General features: G+C 40.6%; 1 protein-coding gene across 5 annotated transcripts in view; it reads right to left on the minus strand.

Annotated features, from left to right (window-relative positions):
* Positions 1 to 23,942, minus strand: part of phactr4b (phosphatase and actin regulator 4b) — an 81,262-nt gene that overhangs the window by 33,136 nt on the left and 24,184 nt on the right. For 4 of the 5 annotated variants that reach the window (XM_062991358.1, XM_062991356.1, XM_062991357.1 and 1 more), the window contains exon 1: positions 19,330 to 19,830. The exons of the other annotated variant lie outside the window; for it this stretch is intronic. In XM_062991358.1, coding sequence (XP_062847428.1) covers positions 19,330 to 19,384 — 55 coding nt within the window. In that variant the 5' untranslated portion in view covers positions 19,385 to 19,830. Of the gene's footprint in view, positions 1 to 19,329; positions 19,831 to 23,942 lie in introns of those variants that run through there. 5 annotated transcript variants of the gene reach the window in all.

Here is a 23,942-nt window from a genome sequence, read left to right on the forward strand (position 1 = left end):
TGGGAATTTGCAATCAGCATCTAAATATCAGGATTCTAATATGTTGTAATCTGGCCAGCAGTGTATGCAGGACACACCCACATACTGCAATTATAGTGCAATTCCTTAACAGCCAAGAAAAGCCTCAGTCTAGCACCTGTCTCCTGCAGCACAAGTGCAGCGTTTAGTAAATTCTTTTACATCAGCAAAGAAAATAGCAACGCTAAGATTTAAACCTGAGTTTGAGTTCTCAGCAGTAGTGAGTTAACATATTAGACTGCAGTGCCACCCAAGACTTACATTCTTATTCAGGGCAAAATATGTCACATGTTCACATACTAGCTCTATGCCATAGCCAATAACATCCTTATATTGAGCATTCATATCAAAGCAGGTGTTAGCCCTGGTATTCTTTGTGGTAGGACCAGCTATAATCATGTAGAGCTAAGACAACAAATAGGGTTGGTAGATGTCATTTACTAAAAAACTGAATCATTAGATCCTCATGAGAATAAAATGCCGAGAAAGCAGGGAATCTTTGGCAAAAACTGAAAAGTCACCAGTCATGAGGTTAAAGCCCCACTATTGGCATAAGTACTTTATGCCTAGTCCCATCTCCAAAAAAACAAACTTCATGTCCATACTTATACATATACATATGTGACAGGCAAGCATCAGGCCAAATTCTGTCACATGTTCACATACTAGATCTATACTGTAGCCAATAACATCACACACCTTTCTGTTTGTCAAATTCAATACGCACATACAAAATCTGGGCCAACACCTGCTTTGATATGAATTCTCAATATAAGGTTGGTATAGCCCTAATCAAGGGTGCCATGAATCTAGTTTATCTTATCAAGTGTTCCTTAGTTTTACCTGATAAAACTGCTTTGATCTGCATTCTCAAGACGTTTGGCAAACAGAAATTAAGAAGTTTATGGTGCGCTGTGTGTAACTGTACAATTAGAATGCACAAATTGGTAGTTAGTAATGAAAAAGCAAACAAAAAGGATTCGGAACAATAAACTACCCAGAACCAGGTCACTTATTTAATTATAATGAATTCATTAAATACACTAAAATAGTTTACTCATGACTCAAATCTAAAAAGAAACAAATAAGGGTACACTCGTGTGTTTACCCTTCTAAAACTGATGTTTTCAGCAAATCCTTCAGGGCCATACATATTCCTAATATCAAACCTACTGACTGTGACACACGCGAGACAGATGGCCCTCACTCTGGACGCTCCCCCCCCCCCCCCCCCCCCCCCCCCCCCCCCCCCCCCCCCCCCCCCCCCCCCCCCCCCCCCCCCCCCCCCCCCCCCCCCACCCCCCCCCCCCCCCCCCCCCCCCCCCCCCCCCCCCCCCCCCCCCCCCCCCCCCCCCCCCCCCCCCCCCCCCCCCCCCCCCCCCCCCCCCCCCCCCCCCCCCCCCCCCCCCCCCCCCCCCCCCCCCCCCCCCCCCCCCCCCCCCCCCCCCCCCCCCCCCCCCCCCCCCCCCCCCCCCCCCCCCCCCCCACACACCGCGAGACAGATGCCCTCACTCTGAGCTCCATGCAAGATCTTACCTGGTGTGGTAAGAATGATTCTGAGAAAGGTGAGGTCAGTCCAGAATTACACGGGAGGAGCTTGTCAATGATCTCAAGGGAGCTGGGAGCACAGTCACCAAGAAAACCATCAGTAACACACTTCGCCGTAATGGATTGAGATCCTGCAGTGCCCGCAAAGTCCCTCTGCTAAATGTACAGGCCCGTCTGAAGTTTACCAATGAACACTTGAATGATTCAGAGAAAGCTTGGGAGAATGTGATACGGTCAGATGAGACCAAAATTGAGCTCTTTGGCATCAACTCCACTCGCCGTGTTTGGAGGCAGAGAAATGCCCGGTGGGGATGGTGTTCTTGGGGTCATATCCAGCATTTCTCTGCTCTCAGCTCCCTTGAGATCATTGACAAGCTCCTCCCGTGTAATTCTGGACTGACCTCACCTTTCTCAGAATCATTCTTACCCCACCAGGTGAGATCTTGCATGGAGCTCCAGAGTGAGGGTGATTGACTGTGATCTTGTATTTCTTCCATTTTCGAATTATCGCACCAACAGTGGTCTCTTTCTCACCAAGCTTCTTGCTGATGGTCTTGTAGCCCATTCCAGCCTTGTGCAGGTCTACAATCTTGTCCCTGACGTCCTTTGATAGCTCTTTGGTCTTGCCCATGGTGGTCGAGAGATTTGAATGGAATAAACTGATTCTGTGACAGGAGTCTTTTATACAGGGACAGGACTAATTTGTGTGCCTCATGGGCACATAACCGGTCTGTGGGGGTCAGAATTCTTGCTGGTTGGTAGGGGATCAAATACTTATTTCCCTTAATTAAATACAAATTAATTTATAACTTTTATTTAATGTTTTTTTTCTGGATTTTTTGTTGATATTCTGTCTCTCTCTGTTAAAATAAACCTTCCATAAAAATTATAGACTGTTCAAGTCTTTGTAAGGGGGTAAACTTACAAAATCAGCAGGGGATCAAATACTTATTTTCCCCACTGTATGTATGTACAGTATGTACAGGTATGTATGTATGTATGTACCAATTAGCCATAACATTAAAACCACCTCCTTATTTCTAGTCACTGTCCATTTTATCAGCTCCACTTACCATATAGAAGCACTTTGTAGTTCTACAATTACTGACTGTAGTCCATCTGTTTCTCTGCATGCTTTGTTAGCCCCCTTTCATGCTGTTCTTCAATGGTCAGGACTCTCCCAGGACCACTACAGAGCAGGTATTATTTGGGTGGTGGATCATTCTCAGCACTGCAGTGACACTGACATGGTGGTGGTGTGTTAGTGTGTGTTGTGCTGGTATGAGTGGATAAGACACAGCAATGCTGCTGAAGTTTTTAAATACCTCACAGTCACTGCTGGACTGAGAATAGTCCACCAACCAAAAACATCCAGCCAACAGCGCCCTGTGGGCAGTGTCCTATGACCACTGATGAAGGTCTAGAAGATGACCAACTCAAACAGCAGCAACAGATGAGCGATCGTCTTTGACTTTACATCTACAAGGTGGACCAACTGGGCAGGAGTGTCTAACAGAGTGGGCAGTGAGTGGACACAATATTTAAAAACTCCAGCAGCATTGCTGTGTCTGATCCACTCATACCAGCACAACACACACTAACACACCACCAACGTGTCAGTGTCACTGCAGTGCTAAGAATGATCCACCACCCAAATAATACTTACTCTGTAGTGGTCCTGGGAGAGTCCTGACCATTAAAGAACAGCATGAAAGGGGGCTAACAAAGCATGTAGAGAAGCAGATGGACTAGAGTCAGCACAAAGTGCTTCTATATGGTAAGTAGAGCTGATAAAATGGACAGTGAGTGTAGAAACAAGGAGGTGGTTTTAATGTTATGGTTCATCACATGAAAATCTTCCCCTTAAAGCTTCTTTGAGCATTCAAAAAGGTGGAAATCAGATGCTGCATTGTATTAAAATACAAGCCTAGACTATTTTTCTGTTCTCTGACACTCGAGTACCCCTGCCTTAAACATTTTATTTTTTAAATCATGTGTGTGGAAAACAGTAAGAAAATTTCTGCTTCTAACAATGTGTGATGCAGGGGTCTTTTAGGACCAGAATTAAAAACCACAGTTCAGTAAGAAATAGTTCATAGATGTCTGACTGATGATGACAATGACGGACAATTTCTGCCAATATTTAAAATATAACAGCAAAACAATAAAATTATATTAATTTAGTTACCTGGTGTTTGCCAGTGCACAACTATTTTGACTTGGGAATAAACAGTGTAAAAATAATGTGAATTGAAAGTTTAAAGTATAAGCTCAAACTTAGACTCGTTAAGTGAACACTTAAACTCATCAATACTGGTTTTAATTCCCAGGTACAACAGTGAGTGAAAAAGCAGTACTACCTGGCGTCCAGCTGCCATACCAGCGGGTGTGGAGGCAGCAGGCCATGGGTAGATGAAGGTACCTCAGCGTGTTTCCTACTGGAAAGAGCCTGGACCAAGTTTCAGTATTGACAAAAAGTTTTACAAAATTCCTTGTGGTAGGACCAGCTATAATCCTGTAGAGCTAAAAGACCAGACAGGCTTGGCAGATGTCATTTACTGGAAAACTGAATCATTAGATCCTCATGAGAATGAAATGCAGAGAAGGCAGAAAAACTGAAAAGCTGCCAGTCATGAGGTTAAAGCCCCAATATTGTCATAAGTACTCTATTATGCATAGTCCCATATCCAAAAAAACAAACTTCATGTCCACACGGGCAGCCATCCAAATACGATGCAGTTAAAGAGATAAAACCAAGCAGCTACCGACCAGCCATCCAATCACGAAGCAAAGAGATCCCGACAGCATGAACTCTTGGTGCTTCAGTCTTTAGACTGAAAATAAGCGAACACTGCAGTATGCAGCTTGACCAGCCAGCTGGCTGAGTCATTAAGCAGATCGTCTGGATGTATTGAACATCAGGCTAAGCGCTGCTAGCTCACTATAATGGACATTAATGGATTCAGGATTGCTCACAGCCTTGATTTGAGTGTGAAGGAGAAAGCAGATCTGGCAAACCCGGTTTCAGATGTTCCTGAGTGTGATAAAGAGTGAGGCGTGAGCTGACTTCACATTCTGTGCTAGTGCTCTGTGTTACTGGCCAAGATACTCGAAAAAGCATTCAGGAAAGAGGAGGGGGGTGAGTCCTGGGAAACAGAGAGAGGAAATGGCACTCCACCCTGATCCTGAGAGTGGTAGGTGGGGTAGGCATATAGATGACCCCCACCCACAAAAACATGTATTAAGTGAAAAACAGTAAAAGAAAAACAACAAAACAAAACAATGAGCAAAGATAAGCCAATGACTGTCAGCGAGCGGTGGGGAAAAACCCACAGCAGCTTGTTAAATAAAAAAAATAAAACCATGGTCAGGTACCCTGACACAGCTACAAAGATGTTGTTATAGAAATTATGTTGACAGCTTCACCAGCACAGATGCTTTTATACTAAAAATAGCATGTTCTCAATCTCTGGGGTTAATTCAAAGAAAGAGTAAATAGAAAGATTAAGTCGGAAATGAATATTTATTAAGTTGATTACTCACATATTTATTAAATTAATTACAACAGACCCTTGAGTTACGAACGATTTACCATACAAACATTTTGGGTTACGAACTTTCTTTGTGAACTTAACGTACGAACAAATTTCGGACTATGAACCGAAATTCGCAAAACACGTGATGTCACGAACAAGAGTCTCTCTCTCTCTCTCTCTCTCTCTCTCTCTCTCTCTATCTCTCTCTCTCTCTCTCTCTCTCTCTCTCTCTCTCTCTCTCTCTCTCTCTCTATCTCTATCTATCTATATATATATATATATATATATATATACATACAGTGGGGGAAATAAGTATTTGATCCCCTGCTGATTTTGTAAGTTTGCCCCCTTACAAAGACTTGAACAGTCTATACTTTTTATGGAAGGTTTATTTTAACAGAGAGAGACAGAATATCAACAAAAAATCCAGAAAAAAAACATTAAATAAAGGTTATAAATTAATTTGTATTTAATTAAGGGAAATAAGTTTTTGATCCTCTTCCAACCAGCAAGAATTCTGACCCCCACAGACCAGTTATGTGCCCATGAGGCACACAAATTAGTCCTGTCCCTGTATAAAAGACTCCTGTCACAGAATCAGTTTCTTCCGTTCAAATCTCTCAACCACCATGGGCAAGACCAAAGAGCTATCAAAGGACGTCAGGGACAAGATTGTAGACCTGCACAAGGCTGGAATGGGCTACAAGACCATCAGCAAGAAGCTTGGTGAGAAAGAGACCACTGTTGGTGCGATAATTCGAAAATGGAAGAAATACAAGATCACAGTCAATCACCCTCACTCTGGAGCTCCATGCAAGATCTCACCTGGTGGGCTAAGAATGATTCTGAGAAAGGTGAGGTCAGTCCAGAATTACACGGGAGGAGCTTCTCAATGATCTCAAGGGAGCTGGGAGCACAGTCACCAAGAAAACCATTAGTAACACACTTCGCCGTAATGGATTGAGATCCTGCAGTGCCCGCAAAGTCCCTCTGCTAAATGTACAGGCCCGTCTGAAGTTTGCCAATGAACACCTGAATGATTCAGAGAAAGCTTGGGAGAATGTGATATGGTCAGATGAGACCAAAATTGAGCTCTTTGGCATCAACTCCACTCGCCGTGTTTGGAGGCAAAGAAATGCCCGGTGGGGATGGTGTTCTTGGGGTCATATCCAGCATTTCTCTGCTCCCAGCTCCCTTGAGATCATTGACAAGCTCCTCCTGTGTAATTCTGGACTGACCTCACCTTTCTCAGAATCATTCTTACCCCACCAGGTGAGGTCTTGCATGGAGCTCCAGAGTGAGGGTGATTGACTGTGATCTTGTATTTCTTCCATTTTCGAATTATGGCACCAACAGTGGTCTCTTTCTCACCAAGCTTCTTGCTGATGGTCTTGTAGCCAATTCCAGCCTTGTGCAGGTCTACAATCTTGTCCCTGACGCCCTTTGATAGCTCTTTGTAGTGATGGGTCTGACGACACTGAAGCCTCAGCGCTTGCGCCAAGTAAACAAAGCGAAACCCGTGTCGGTGCGCGCATTACTTTAAGGAAAACCACGTGACCGATACAGTTCCTGTATCGTTTGGTTTCGAGCGCGCTAAATTGTATTAATAAAGTAACTAATTAATAATTAAGTAATTAATAAAGTAAAATAAAAACATATGAATGAACCTTGTTTGTTTCCAGTCTTTATTGAAGTTGCCTGCAATGACTTTTTAAATCCAGCAGATGTCGCCATTAAGTGATACAGCAACACAGTGTCGACACAGTTTGGGAAATGTGCCATACACCCAATGAGGCCTCATCTGCCCATCACTAGCTCTTTGGTCTTGCCCATGGTGGTCGAGAGATTTGAACGGAAGAAACTGATTCTGTGACAGGAGTCTTTTATACAGGGACAGGACTAATTTGTGTGCCTCATGGGCACATAACCGGTCTGGGGGTCAGAATTCTTGCTGGTTGGTAGGGGATCAAATACTTATTTCCCTTAATTAAAAACAAATTAATTTATAAATTTTATTTAATGTTTTCTTTCTGGATTTTTTGTTGATATTCTGTCTCTCTCTGTTAAAATAAACCTTCCATAAAAATTATAGACTGTTCAAGTCTTTGTAAGGGGGTAAACTTACACATACATACACAGCGGGGAAAATAAGTATTGAACGCATCAACATTTTTCTCAGTAAATATATTTCTGATGGGGCTTTTGTCATGAAATTTTCACAAGATGTCGGAAACAACCTTAGTAATCCACACATATAAAGAAATTTAAACAAATAAGTCCATAAATGAAGTCATGTGTAATAAAGGTGAATGACACAGGGAAAAAGTATTGAACACGCTTACTGAAATTTATTTAATACTTAGTAGAAAAACCTTTGTTGGTAATGACAGCTTCAAGACGCCTTCTGTATGGAGAAACTAGTCGCATGCATTGTTCAGGTGTGATTTTGGCCCATTCTTCCACACAAACTGTCTTCAAATCTTGAAGGTTCTGGGGGCCTCTTCTATGAACTCTGATCTTCAGTTCTTTCCATAGATTTTCAATTGGATTTAAGTCAGGTGATGGACTGGGCCATTCTAGCAGCTTTATTTTCTTTCTCTGAAACCACTTGAGAGTTTCCTTGGCTGTGTGTTTGGGATTATTGTCTTGCTGAAATGTCCACCCTCGTTTCATCTTCAGCATCCTGGTAGATGGCAGCAGATTCTTATCAAGAATGTCTCGGTACATTTCTCCATTCATCCTTTCTTCAATTATATAAAGTCTGCCAGTACCATATGCTGAGAAACAGCCCCACACCATGATGTTCCCACCTTCAAACTTCACTGTTGGTATGGTGTTTTTGGGGTGATGTGCAGTGCCATTTCTCATTCAAACATGGTGTGTGCTAGGACATCCAAAGAGTTCAATTTTGGTCTCATCTGACCAGACTATATTCTCAAGCTTTAACATGCTTTTTCTTCAGCAATGGAGTCTTGCGCGGTGAGCGTGCATAAAGGCCATGGCGGTTGAGTGCATTGTACTTATTGTTTTCTTCGAAACAACTGCACCTGCTAATTCCAGGTCTTTCTGAAGCTCTCCGCGAGTGGTCCTTGGCTCTTGGACAACTCTTCTGATTTTCCTTTTGACTCCTCTGTCAGAAATCTTGCGAGGAGCACCTGGCCGTGGCCGGTTTATGGTGAAATGATGTTCTTTCCACTTCTGGATAATGGCCCCAACAATGCTACTGGAACATTTACAAGTTTAGAAATACGTCTGTAACCAATACCATCAGTATGTTTTGCAACAATAAGGTTGTAAAGGTCTTGAGAGAGCTCTTTGCTTTTACCCATCACAAGATGCTTCTTGTGTGACACCTTGGTAATGAGAAACCTTTTTATAGGCCATCAATTAGGACTAAACCAGCTGATATTAATTTGCGCTGATAGGGGCAGGATTGCTTTCTAAATACTGACAGATTTCAGCTGGTGTTTTGGCTTTCCATGCCTTTTTGCACCTCCTTTTCTTCATGTGTTCAATACTTTTTCCCTGTCATTCCATTTTATTACACATAACTTAATTTTTGGACTTATTTGTTTAGATTTCTTTGTATGTGTGGATTACTTGGGTTGTTACTAACATCTTGTGAGAATTTCATGTCAATAGCCCCATCAGAAATATATTTACTTAGAAAAATGTTGATGCGTTCAATACTTATTTCCCCCGCTGTACATGTGTATATAGAGAGTGCAGGATTTGAGTCCCTCTCGGCGTAGTGTGTTACTGATGGTAGCCTTTGTTACTTTGGTCCCAGCTCTCTGCAGGTCATTCATCAGGTCCCTCCGTGTAGTTCTGGGATTTTTGCTCACCGTTCTCATGATCATTTTGACCCCACGGGATCGAGGGAGATTATCAATGGTCTTGTATGTCTTCCATTTTCTTACAATTGCTCCCACAGTTGATTTATTCACACCAACTTGCTTGCCTATTGTAGATTCACTCTTCCCAGCCTGGTGCAGGTCTACAGTTTTCTTCCTGGTGTCCTTCGACAGCTCTTTGGTCTTGGCCATGGTTGAGTTTGGAGTCTGACTGTTTGAGGCTGTGGACAGGTGTCAAGTATTTCAACAGCTCAAGGTACAATAGAAAAAAGTATTAAGTAAATAAAAGACTCAGTTAAAAATTATTAATTAAATAGGCTAAAGGTGCATAGGAAATATTAAGAAAGTATTGCAGTACAATGTTGGTAGGAATAAATATATATGCAATATGTAATATAATAGAAAAATTACAAAAGTGTCTTGGCATTAAATGTCCAGAGATGTGCAATAACAAACAGAGTGACAGATCATGCTTCATGAGTCTGTCCTGATAGTCCTGGTATTAACTCAGTGAGAGATGATGTCCCGGCACAGAGTTATACAGTGAGATCGCTGTTGGTACAAACGATTTCCTGTATCGTTCCTTCTTACAGCGGAATGAGTCCGTTACTGAAGGTGCTCCGCTGTCTGATTATGAGGTCATGGAGGGGATGTGATAAATTGTCCAGTATGGAAATGAGTTTGTTTAGAGACCTCCTTTTGACCACCAACTCAAAGCCTTCCAGTGAGCAGCCCAAGACTGAGCCAGCCTTCTTGATCAGTTTATTAAGTTTTTTTGCATCTCCCGCTCTGATGCTGCCTCCCCCTTGTTGTTTATTATTGTTTATTACAGTAATGTCTATTCTATAATTTAAAGGAAAGGATTAAAGGAAAATATACTTGTATTTATAACAAAAAAGAGCTTTTAAGACATTAGAAAGGTTAGGTAAGTGGGTGGTCTGGCACGGATTAATTTTATGTACATTATTTCTTATGGGGAAAAATAGGTTTAACTAAAACATTTTGACTTAAGAACAGCCCTTCGGAACCAATTAAATTCGTAAGTCAAGGGTCCACTGTACTTGATTACTCAAAATGATTTAAAAACCTGTCCTTAAACCTGACTAACATTACACCACATCATTGCCAGAGACTGGGTGAATGATTTTCTTAATGTGGAATGGCATCAGTATAAACCTTTTCTTATAACAACCAGAAGAGAGAATTTGATACCCAGCAGTGGACTGGCAGGAAAAGGGAACGTGCAATTCCAATAAGTGTTAAATGATTATTAAATAAATAAATAGACACTTAAACAAATGGTCCTAATGCCATGTCCAGTCATAATGTTTTCTTTTAATCCCTTGCTTAATTTATTAGTATTATTATTTTTTTTGGATAAACAGTAATAAATGCTAGCTGGCGGTCTAAAGTGGCAGGGGCTTTTTTTGGATGCATGCTGTTTGAGGTCAGATACTACCAGGTTTTGCGCAAGTGTAGATAAAAAGCATTCTTTTAGCAGCTTAAAAACCCACACAATTTTTACCCAGCTGCATTATGCTTCCTCTCTACTGGTGCTGACCCCCGCCCCGATTGAGAAGAGCGAACTGACACACGCCCCCACCGACACGTGAGCAGTAGCCGACTGCATCTTTTCACCTGCACGAGGCGAGTTCATATGTGATCAGCCTTGTGCACAGAGAGCAACAACCTGATCAACATTATTTCTCTCTCTGTGCAGATGCCATCAATCAGCCAGCAGAGATCGTAATTGCATCAGTTATGAGGTCCCTATCCGGCTCCCTTCCCTGGATGAACAACAGCCAAACGTTGTTTATATAGCCACCCAGCCCAGACGGATGGCAGAGCTGAGATTCAATACAATGTAATAGAAATCCCAGCTCTAATGTGCTAGCGTATCTTTCCACTGCGCCACCTGAGCAGCCCACAAAGTAATTATTAGAACATATTCAGAATATAAATATTTTGTTTGAATTTGTAAACAGCTTGAGTTAATGTACGAGTTTGTATTGTATTATTTTTAACATGTGACCAAAAGGTTTGCTGTTTGTCTTAAGCAGACTAAAACAAAAAATAAGTCAAATTTGATCTAATACATACACTGATCAGCCATAACATTAAAACCACCTCCTTGTTTCTACACTCACTGTCCATTTTATCAGCTCCACTTACCATATAGAAGCACTTTGTAGTTCTTGACTGTACTCCATCTGTTCCTCTGCATGCTTTGTTAGACCCCTTTCATGCTGTTCTTCAATGGTCAGGACTCTCCCAGGACCACTACAGAGCAGGTCACTGCTGGACTGAGAACAGTCCACCAACCAAAAATATCCAGCCAACAGCACCCCGTGGGCAGCGTCCTGTGACCACTGATGAAGGTCTAGAAGATGACCAACTCAAACAGCAGTAATAGATGAGCGATCGTCTCTGACTTTACATCTACAAGGTGGACCAACTAGGTAGGAGTGTCTAATAGTGTGGACAGTGACTGGACACGGTATTAAAAAACTCCAGCAGCGCTGCTGTGTCTGATCCACTCATACCAGCACAACACACACTAACACACCACCACCATGTCATTGTCACTGCAGTGCTGAGAATGATCCATCACCCAAATAATACCTGCTCTGTGGTGGTCCTGGGGGGGGTCCTGACCATTGAAGAACAGCATGAAAGGGGGCTAAAAAGCATGCAGAGAAATAGATGTCAGTCAGTAATTGTAGAACTACAAAGTGCTTCTATATGGTAAGTGGAGCTGATAAAATGGACAGTGAGTGTAGGAACAAAGAGGTGGTTTTAATGTTATGGCTGATCGGTGCATATCTTTCACCAATAATCTTACAATAAAAGCTTAGTGAAAACACTTGAGATTTGTGCTGTTCATCAGTAATCCAGCTTTAGCCAAAACCACACTGAACAGATTGAATCAAGACAAAAACAGTTCACAGCATGAACTCCAATTAACCATGTACAGATCCCACTGAGTAATGAAAGCCTTTCTCTCTTCACTATATAAAAGCTTATGTAAGACAAACACAACACACAAAAACAGCTGTGAAAAACACAGCAAGCACTCAAATCTATAATCGATAGACCACAAAGTATACATGACTGCATTACTGTTCTATTTATTGCTTTGTTGGCTGCAAAATATATTTATTTTATTTATTTGGATTTTTAAAAATGTCATGTTTTACACACCGGCACGGTGGCTAAGTGGGTAGCACAGTCGCCTCACAGCAAGAAGGTCCTGGGTTCAATTCCCAGGTGGGGCGGTCCGGGTCCTTTCTGTGCAGAGTTTGCATGTTCTCCCCGTGTCAGCATGGGTTTCCTCCGGGAGCTCTGGTTTCCTCCCACAGTCCAAAAACATGCAGTCAGGTTAATTGGAGACACTGAATTGCTCTATAGGTGAATGTGTGTGTGTGTGTGTGTGTCTGTGTGTATATGTGTGTCTGCACTGCGATGGACTGACGCCCCATCCAGGGTGTTACTGTGTGCTTTGCGCCCATTGAAAAGCTGGGATTGGCTCCAGCACTCCTCCGCGACCCTGACTGGATAAGCGGTTAAGCAAGTGAGTGAGCGAGTGTTTTACACACTTTGGTAACATTAATGACAGGACAGGTACAGTGGGGCCAAAAAGTATTTAGTCAGCCACTGATTGTGCAGGTTCTCCTACTTAGAAAGATGAGAGAGGTCTGTAATTTTCATCATAGGTACACTTCAACTATGAGAGACAAAATGAGAAAAAAAATCCAGGAAATCACATTGTAGGATTTTTAAAGAATTTATTTGTAAATTATGGTGGAAAATAAGTATTTGGTCAATAACAAAAGTTCAACTCAATACTTTGTAACATAACCTTTGTTGGCAATGACAGAGGTCAAACGTTTCCTGTAAGTCTTCACCAGGTTTGCACACACTGTAGCTGGTATTTTGGCCCATTCCTCCATGCAGATCTCCTCTAAAGCAGTGATGTTTTGGGGCTGTCGCTGGGCAACACGGACTCCACAAATTTTCTATGGGGTTGAGGTCTGGAGACTGGCTAGGCCACTCCAGGACCTTGAAATGCTTTTTACGGAGCCACTCCTTCGTTGCCCGAGCGGTGTGTTTGGGATCATTGTCATGCTGGAAGACCCAGTCATGTTCCATCTTCAATGCTCTCACTGATGGAAGGAGGTTTTGGCTTAAAATCTCACGATACATGGCCCCGTTCATTCTTCCCTTAACATGGATCAGTCGTCCTGTCCCCTTTGCAGAAAAACAGCCCCAAAGCATGATGTTTCCACCCCCATGCTTCACAGTAGGTATGGTGTTCTTGGGTTCTTCTTCTTCCTCCAAACACGACGAGTTGAGTTTTTACCAAAAAGTTCCATTTTGGTTTCATCTGACCACATGATATTCTCCCAATCCTCTTCTGGATCATCCATATGCTCTGTACGACATGTACTGGCTTAAGCAGGGGGACACGCCTGGCACTGCAGGATTTGAGTCCCTCTCGGCGTAGTGTGTATACTGATGGTAGCCTTTGTTACTTTGGTCCCAGCTCTCTGCAGGTCATTCATCAGGTCCCTCCGTGTAGTTCTGGGATTTTTGCTCACCGTTCTCACCGTTCTTGGGATGAGATCTTGACCCCAAGGGAGATTATCAATGGTCTTGTATGTCTTCCATTTTCTTACAATTGCTCCCACAGTTGATTTATTCACACCAACCCGCTTGCCTATTGTAGATTTACTCTTCCCAGCCTGGTGCAGGTCTACAATTTTCTTCCTGGTGTCCTTCGACAGCTCTTTGGTCTTGGCCATGGTTGAGTTTGGAGTCTGACTGTTTGAGGCTGTGGACAGGTGCCTTTTATACAGATAACGAGGTCAAACAGGTGCCATTAATACAGGTAACGAGTGGAGGACAGAAGAGCTTCTTAAAGAATAAGTTACAGGTCTGTGAGAGCCAGAAATCTTGCTTGTTTGTTATTGACCAAATACTTATTTTCCACCATAATTTACGAATAAATTCTTAAAAAATCCTGGATTTTTTTTTCTCATTTTGTCTCTCATAGTTGAAGTGTACCTATGATGAAAATTACAGACCTCTCTCATCTCTCTAAGTAGGAGAACTTGCACAATCAGTGGCTGACTAAATACTTTTTGTCCCCACTGTAGTCACTGGTTACACAAGATTTATCAGTTTAAGTCTTTAATGTCAAACACAGTCATGGACAATTTTGGATCTTCAATTCATCCCACTTGCATGTTTTTGGACTGTGGGAGGAAACCAGAGCTCCTGGAGAAAACCCACGCAGACACGGGGAGAACATACAAACTTCACACAGAAAGGACCCGGGCCGCTCCACCAGGGAATCAAACCCAGGACCTTCTTGCTGTGAGGCAACCGTGCTGCACCTGCAAAATATAAAGCCTTTAGAAAAATACTTTTTTGATTCTGGAATGCTAGAATCCTAGTTTAAAATATCAGAGTTGAATGTTGACTTTGGAAGGCCATGAAAGCTGTCAGATAGAATTGTTCAAAAAAATAACATGCACTACTTCAAATGAAATGAAACTCGCACTGAAGATTTTGGAATGGCCCTTAAATCCCCCAGACTTAATCATCAAATATCTGTGGGTAGATATTAAAAACAGTGTGCATGCAAAATATGACACATAATATCAGAACTAGATGTGATATGCAAGGGCGTGGGTAAAATGACTACATTTTTATTTACTGCAGAAACTTCGTATAACTGCTGCTTCAGTGTGTTTTTACATTATGCATAATGTGCATACGTATTCTTTTCAAATGTATTCTTTAATTCAATGGATTCAAATCTGAGGTCTGAGGTCTGAGCTCTGGCCTTTCCAAAACTGCTACTACTTCTTGTGAAGACATTCTTTTGTAGATGTAGAGTTATACTTTGAAAGATTAAATTCCTCTTCATTGTTATAAGAGGGTGTGCACACTTATGCAACCCCATTACTCTAGTTTGTATTTTTATTTCATCTCTAAATTATTTCTGTTTTTTTTATTAAAATGTTACGTTATATGTTATATACTGTATACACTATACGTTACATTAAATGTAAAAAAAAAAATCTGGAAATTCATCTTTGTCTGTTTTTTAGATAAAAAATCCTGCCATTTGAACAGGGATGTATAGACTTTTTATATTCATCAAAACATTATGACATTTTTCTTGATTGCTCATGTTTCTTTTGTTTAACAGCACATTCTGTTGTGACCAATGTGCAATCAGTAAGGGGGCAAATACTTTTTCCCACCACGGTATGTATTATGTATGTTCTTACTACATTACTAGGCATAAATGGATGGTTAAACAATACTGGCACATACAAACATCAGGACTAAACTACCACTACAAACAGATGTGTGAAGTACGTCATCATTTAAATGAATGTTTTAGAACCTGATGTCTATATTATGTTGGTACTAAACTCCCACCAAAAATACACTGATCAGCCATAACATTAAAACCACCTCCTTGTTTCTACACTCACTGTCCATTTTATCGGCTCCGCTTACCATACAGAAGAACTTTATAGTTCTACAATTACTGACTGTAGTCCATCTGTTTCTCTGCATGGTTTGTTAGCCTGCTTTCATGCTGTTCTTCAATGGTCAGGACTCTCCCAGGAGCACCACAGAGCAGGTATTATTTGGGTGGTGGATCATTCTCAGCACTGCAGTGACACTGACATGAATATGGTGGTGTGTTAGTGTGTGTTGTGCTGGTATGGATCAGACACACCGTGTCCATTCACTGTCCACTCTATTAGACACTCCTACCTAGTTGGTCCACCTTGCAGATGTAAAGTCAGAGACGATCGCTCATCTATTGCTGCAGTTTGAGTTGGTCATCTTCTAGATCTTTATTAGTGGTCACAGGACGCTGCCCACAGGGTGCTGTTGGCTGGTGGACTATTCTCAGTCCAGCAGTGACAGTGAGGTGTTTAAAAACTCCATCAGTGCTGCTGTGTCTTATCCACTCATACCAGCACAACACACACTAACACAGCACCACCATGTCATTGTTACTGCAGTGCCGAGAATGACCCGCGACCCAAATAATACCTACTCTGTGGTGGTCCTGAGAGTGTCCTAACCATTGAAGAACAGGGTGAAAGGGGGCTAACAAAGCATGCAGAGAAACAGATGAACTACAGTAAGGAGGTGGTTTTAATGTTATGGCTGATCGGTGTATGTCGGGACTATGTTAGAATTGTAAACAGATGCACTTTAATAGCCAAAGCATTTAAAATCATCCATACATAATGATCCACAGCATAACCAAACAGATGTCTGTACAATGAAACTAGCGTGAACAAATGCAATACACCACCAGTGTAAACAGATGTCTGTACTACATGATAATTGTTAACAAACACTTTCCATATCAACAGTGTAAACTGATTCTTACTACATTTCCATTGTAAACAGAATTATAAACATGATGAGTGTAAACAGCTCACTGTACTTCAACATTATATTCAGATAAAATAAGGCATGTGTACTGCACAATAAATGAAGACAGAGCTGATCAGATGCCAGTGGTTTAAAGGCAAGCCTAGAGCAGTGCAAGATAAGGCTTTGCTGGGAGAACTCATGAGGAAAAGCAACTTCCTCCTACTCTCGCTTTTATTGCAAGTAATAGCTCTTTCTCCGATCAATAAAACCACAAGATCAGCTCAACACTCTGCTATGTAATCTAAAAAAGTTTGTATCATAGCGGTTTTCCAGCCATCTCCTGTTTGTTTCACATAAATGACTGTCAAAGCACTACAAACAGTAACACTGTGTATTATACAGTACAACACAAACAGAATATACAGAAAATATTTTTCCAGTCAATTATGGAAGGTCTAAATAGACACATTTTATGTACATGGATCACTATCACTACAATCAGGGCTTCTACACGTGTTATACACCATGCAGTATATGTACTGTAGCCTATCTGAAGTTATTTAGGATCCTACCAATAAAGATACTTGAAACTGTCTAGTGGTACAGTGGTACAGTGGTAGCCTAAAAGGTTGAGAGTTCGAATCCCAGCTCTGCCATGCAGCCACTGTTGGCCGGTTGAGAAAGGCCCTTAACCCTCTCTGCTCCAGGGGTTCCATACAATGGCTGACCCTGCACTCTGACCCCAGCTTCCAAACATGCAAAGAAAGAATTTCATCGTACTGTACACATGTATTTGTATACACTGATCAGCCATAACATTAAAACCACCTTCTTGTTTCTATTTGTATGAGTGGATAAGACACAGCAATGCTGCTGGAGTTTTTAAACACCTCACTGTCACTGCTGGATTGAGAATAGTCCACCAACCAAAAATATATCCAGCTAACAGCGCCCTGTGGGCAGCGTCCTGTGACCACTGATGAAGGTCTAAAACATGACCGACTCAAACAGCAGCAATAGATGAGCGATCGTCTCTGACTTCACATCTACAAGGTGGACCAACTAGGTAGGAGTGTCTAATAGAGTGGACAGTGAGTGGACACGGTATTTAAAAACTCACCACACACACTAACACACCACCACCATGTCAGTGTCACTGCAGTGCTGAGAATGATCCACCACCTAAATAATACTTACTCTGTGGTGGTCCTGACCATTGAAGAACAGCAAGAAAGGGGGCTAACAAAGCATGGACTACAGTCAGTAATTGTAGAACTACAACGTACTTCTATATGGTAAGTGGAGCTGATAAAATGGACAGTGAGTAGAAACAAGGAGGTGGTTTTAATGTTATGACTGATCAGTGTATATGACAAATAAAAGCAAGCCGTAGCCTAGTGGTTAAGGTACTGGACTAGTAACCAGAAGGTTACTGGTTCAAGCCCCACCACTGCCAGGTTGATGCTGTTGGGCCCTTGAGCAAGGCCCTCAACCCTCAATTGCTCAGACTGTAACTGTAATGTAAGTCGCTTTGGATAAAGGCGTCTGTTAAATGGCGAAAATGAAATGAAATGAAAATGAAAAGCTTTCTTCTTCTAATTCTAGTCTAAATTAAAAACTAAATTAAAGCCTCATTTATACAATGACAAGAAAAAGGCAAAATGTCTCAAAATCTCAGTCACCTGATTTAATACTTTGTAGAGTCACATTTTGCTTCAATAACAGCCACCGGTCTGTAGTCACATGCACAGACTGATCACTCAAAGGCATTGTATGATTTTAAGTCCATTAAATTGCCAATATCCTTTTTGCCATCCAACTTAGAGGAGCAATGCATAAAAAAAGGTGTTTTATTTTTAAAAGCTGTCATTCACTTTTTAATAATAAATGTTTTCTTTTGACAGCTCCCATCAGAGAGTCACAGCAGATCATTTGTCTGAATATTTGACCTGAAACAGTTTGTACACCGGATGTCCCTCCTGATGCAACACTCCTATCTATCCGAGCTTGAGACCAGCACTAAGGGTGTACTGATAAGTACTTAAAATACACTGTAAAATCGTACATAAACTGCATTTCCCACAATGCATGCCGATTTTGTGACTCACGAAGTGACCGCATCCCACAACTAGATGGCAGTGTTTCCACATCAGCGTTTAACTGAAGCGGCGATGTTGAGAAATATTCATAAATAATCCCAAAATGTACAAGAAGAGAAAATTGAAGCAGAAGGAAGGTAATTTCATAAAAGATGAAAAAAAGTGAATACAAGTTTGTGCTTTGAGAAGAAAAAGCGGTACGTCTCGTGTTATGAGGCCATGTCTGTGGTAAAAGAGTACAATATAAATGTAGATATACGTACATTATAAATATACAGTATAAATTTGGCATTTTGACACCAAACACAGAATTTAGCCTCCAAGAAAAACAAAAAATTGTCCAAGACTTCAATCATAGCAGGATACGTTACAATCGGCCCTTTGAGGACCACCATAATGCTAATATGGCCCTCGGTGAAAATGAGTTTGACACCCCTGCCCTAAGACAACATCTGTAATAGTAATTCTGACACATGTTTTTTTGTATAGCAAAAATTGCATTTTAAAGTAGTTTCTGTTGATTTACATAAATTAGATGTTTGCACATACAAATGTCATATTTATTTTAATAATAATAATAAGAAGTGTCAATAATGTCTAAATTACCATTGTGAAACAGTCATTTGTCAGTGGCTTACACATCACAGATGTTATCTGAAAGGAACATACATGGAACATTTGCGGGAGTCTTGTTTGTTAACAAAAAAGACTTTTTACAGAGTATAAAAATATTTTTAAAGACATTAAGATAAAAATGTTAGGTTGTACGAATAAAACAAGCAAGTAATGTGGAATGTAATTTATGCTGGTATTAAACCATTAAAAAAAATCTCAAAAATGACTTGTATAGTAACTCACCAGTGTGTGTACTAAAGTCCTGAGATGTTGTCTCCAGAGAGAAGCTCTGTCCCATACTCCTGGCCCTAAGGGCCTAAGCTTTTAGTTCTGCCCTAGGAACGGGCACTTTTACTAAGCAGCTAAACTGCCTGACTTAGTTTACCAGTTTTTTTTTTTTTTTTTTTTTTTAACAGTTCTTTACTTCTTAACTACCAGCTTCTCTTTTCTTCCCACGCCGTCTCACTGATCTTCACTGTGCTGTGCCTTTTCTCTCAGGGACTCTTTCACCAACATTACCTCCCTTCTCCCGTGCTGGCACTCTGTACTCCTCCTTCTGTTACTTCCCACTATTTTCCTTTACACTGACCCTCCCTCTGCACCAACCAGAACCCCCACCTTCCCGATTTCAGAAATCAGAAAGCCAGCAGGTCAGTTACAGATGGATGCCTATCATTCCAGGAAGCTTGGGTCAACATGCAACATGTGTGTGTGTGTATGACTAAAAGGAACTTCATTAAAACAATATGGTCAACAACTGGAAGAATGGGGTAAAATTTTACTATATCATACCAATGCAGTTTTGTTTTTCCTTCAGGGTTTTCCCCCAGATTTGCACATAAATGTAAACAAATATAAAATGTAATTTATTTGCACCCTGATTTAGTAAAAATCTCTACTTGGGCCAGTGACAAATGACAAACTTAGAGGTGTTAAGGCAGAATACATTCAAATTAAAAAGTGCATGGAATAGAACGTTGGCACCAGTGTTTACAAGATGAATGACAGCGATGGTACATCTCCCATGCATAGTTTCATAAAATGCTAGCCATTTACTATTGATTACTATTCATTTTTGTGAGTACATTATTAGAGAAAAAACAGCTCTAGTGGGTTTATCTATTACTAAACAAGCAGCTCATTTTTATGATAAATTTGCTTTGATTAAATTAAATCAGCATTTCTTTTTCAATGTGTTTTCCAGATTTGTGTTCTTATATGCAATAACAAACGTACTGACCAATGAGTCTTTTAGTAAAAATACAAACACATATTTTAAAAAATGGGTTAAAATAATAAGTATGTATTAATAACTTAAGTAAATGTAAAAACATTATTTCCAAAAAAAATGCTAATTATATGTGTTATCAAAATGTATTAAGCAAATAACTAATGCAGTACATTTACTTAGGGCGGCAAGGTGGCTCAGTGGGTAGCACTGTCGCCTTACACCAAAAAGTTCCTGGGTTCGATCCCCAGGCAGGGTGGTCCGGTGCGGAGTTTACATGTTCTCCCCGTATCTGTGTGGGTTTCCTCCGGGAGCTCCGGTTTCATCCCACAGTCCAAAAACATGCAGTCAAGTTAACTGGAGACACTGAATTGCCCTATAGGTGAATGGGTGTGTGTGGGTGTGTGAGTGTGTGTCTGCCCTGCGAAGAACTGGCGCCCCGTTCAGGGTGTTACTGTGTGCCCTGCGCCCATTGAAAAGCTGGGATAGGCTCCAGCACCTCCCTCGCGACCCTAATTGGATAAGCGGTTAAGACAGTGAATGAGTGAGTGAGTGAGTACATTTACTTATTAAAACAAGGAATATTTATGTACTTATTTATTTTTTACGCCAAGGAAACAAGGAATTAGACACCAGGGGCATTATTTAAACAACACTAAACCCAATTACCACAATGCTGTAGATCCTTGTAAAGGTAAAACTCTAGTAAAACGACTGTTTATTTATTTATTATTATTTGCAGCCCCTAACAGAAATAGTAATTCATAAGATGCAGGTACGATTACCATTCAAAGTATAATAGTGCTCTAAATAAAGCCCTAATAAACTGTTAATTGCTTGTCGGTGTTGTATTGATGACTTGTAGTATGTACACGATTTTAATCTATGAATTAATCACAGATGTGTTCCTCATTCCAGTGTTACCAAAATGTCCAGTTAAAAATACAGAACACAGTACAGTGCCCCCTAGAGGAACCAGTCAGTTAAATCCTCTCGTTCTGATCCATTGGAATTCCAAGCATGCAAGCTTATCTAGGAGTTCGCATTAGAGCAAAATGAGTGTGTACGTGTGACACATTTATGAATGACTCCCAACAACCTCCATTGTAATGCTCTGTTTGCTGACACATCATACCCATTTATCTAACCACAACCTAAACAGGTTATTTTTCCTCAGACACAGAATCAATAGAGAACAAACTAGGCTGACCTTGAACATACATCTCATTCCATCTAAAAGCCCCATTAGTTTTGTGATTTGTTATGAGCACTTCATTGGCTAAAGGATTACCAGTTAATGCTATCACAGTATTTAGCAATTCTGTGAGAATAAACAGGCCTTCTAACAACATAAGACTGCAAGAAGAAGGGTTGAAAAAGCAAGAGAGGATAAATCAACAAGCCTTATGGTTGGGTAATTAGATATGACTAGACTGAAAGAAAATGGGGGGGGAGGGGCATAAACAGAAAAAAAAAACCTACAAAAACATCTTAAATTCAACAAAAACAAGACTGTTTAAATTAGTTTATTATGCTATGTCTGAGGAAGGGGGATGGCCAAAGACCTGCAAAAGATTGTTTTGGGACCCACCGCAACCCAGCCAGGATAAAGCAGTAAATAAAAAAAATGGAAATTGAATGGATATTTATTAAGAGTATGAGTAACGGTAGTTACTCACAGAAAGGACCCGGACCGCCCCACCTGGGGATCGAACCCAGGATCTTGCTGTGAGGCAACAGTGCTACCCACTGAGCCACCATGCCACCCAAATGGAATGGATAAAACTTACAACCTATATATACTGTATATATATATACAACCCCTGGCAAAAATATGGAATCACCACTCTTGGAAGATGTTCTGTCAGTTGTTTAATTTTGTAGAAAAAAAATAAATCACAGACATGCCACAAAACTATCATTTTTCAAAATGTCAACCTTCTGGCATTAAGAAACAATAAAAAAAAGAAACAAATATAATAGTTGTGGTCAGTCACAATTGCTTTTTTTAGATCAAGTAGAGGAAAAAAATATGGAATCACTCAAATCTGAGGAAAAAATTATGGAATCACTCTGTAATTTGCAGTTTAAAAACAAAACATCTGCAGCAGATTAGATTTGCTAATTATTCTTCAGTTTAAAAAGAGTGCTTACACCTCGGAGAGCTGTTGCACAAAGCAGATTGTCATGAATCATGGTTCCAACACAAGATATGTCAGTTGAAACAAATGAGAGGATTATAAAACTCCTTCAAGAAGATAAATCATTGTGGAATGTCTCAAAAGATGTTGGTTGTTCCCAGTAAGCTGTGTTTAAAATCTGGACCAAGTACAAACAAAATGGGAAGGTTGTAAAAGGGAAGCATACTGGTAGACCAAGTAAGACATCAAAGCATCAAGATAGAAAACTTAAAGCAATATGTCTTGAAAACAGATAATGCACAACAAAACAAATGAGAAACAAGTGGCCGGAAAGTGGAGTCAATGTCTGTGACTGAACTGTAAGAAATCACCTAAAAGAAATGGGATTTACATACAGAAAAGCCAAACAAAAGCCATCATTAACACCTAAAAAGAAAAGAACAAGGTTAAAGTAGGCTAAAGAAAAGCAATCGTGGACTGTGGGTGACTGGATAAAAGTGATCTTCAGTGATGAATCGCGAATCTGCATTGGGCAAGGTGATGATGCTGGAACTTTTGTTTGGTGTCTGTCCAATGAAATTTATGAAGATAACTGCCTAAAGAAAACATGTTAATTTCCACAGTTGTTGATGATATTGGCCTGCATGTCGGGTAAAGGCACAGGGGAGATGGTCTTCAATAAATGCCAAAGTCCACATTGAAATTTTGGACGCTTTTCTTATTCCATCAGTTGAAAGGATGTTTGGTGATGATGACTTCATTTTTCAAGATGATAATGCATCTTGCCATAGGGCAAAGGACGTGAAAACTTTCCTTCAAGAAAACACATAATGTCAATGGCATGGCCTGCAAATAGTCCGGATCTCAATCCATTTGAAAATCTCTGGTGGAAATTGAAGAAAATGGTCAATGACAAGGTTCCAACCTGCAAAGCTGATCTGGCAACAGCAAGAGACAGTTGAAGGCAGATTGATGAAGAATACTGTTTGTCATTAGTTAACTCCATGCCTCAGAGAGTTTAAACCATTATAAAAGCCAGAGGTGGTGCAACAAAGTAATAATGGTGCAGTGTTTTCTAATGATTCCATAATTTTTTCCTCAGATTTGAGTGATTCCATATTTTTTTCCTCTACTTGATCTAAAAAAAAAGCAATTGTGACTGACCACAACTATTATATTTGTTTCTTTTTTTATTGTTTCTTAATGCCAGAGGGTTGACAGTTTGAGAAATGATAGTTTTGTGGCATGTCTGTGATTTCTTTTTTTTCTACAAAATTAAACAATTGAAAGAACATCTTCCAAGAGTGGTGATTCCATAATTTTTGCCAGGGGTTGTATATATTTGACCTTCAAAAGCCATTCAAATATCCACCAGACCAGGACTAAACTCAAGTGAATGAGCTCTAATTAAAATAAAGCCACTTATATGTAAGTTGCAGTCCTATTTCTGTGTGTCCCAGTTACAGCATCTACACTGAGGCACTGAT

The sequence above is a fragment of the Trichomycterus rosablanca genome, chromosome 3 (genome assembly GCF_030014385.1).
Source record: "Trichomycterus rosablanca isolate fTriRos1 chromosome 3, fTriRos1.hap1, whole genome shotgun sequence".
NCBI classification, from domain to species: domain Eukaryota; kingdom Metazoa; phylum Chordata; class Actinopteri; order Siluriformes; family Trichomycteridae; genus Trichomycterus; species Trichomycterus rosablanca.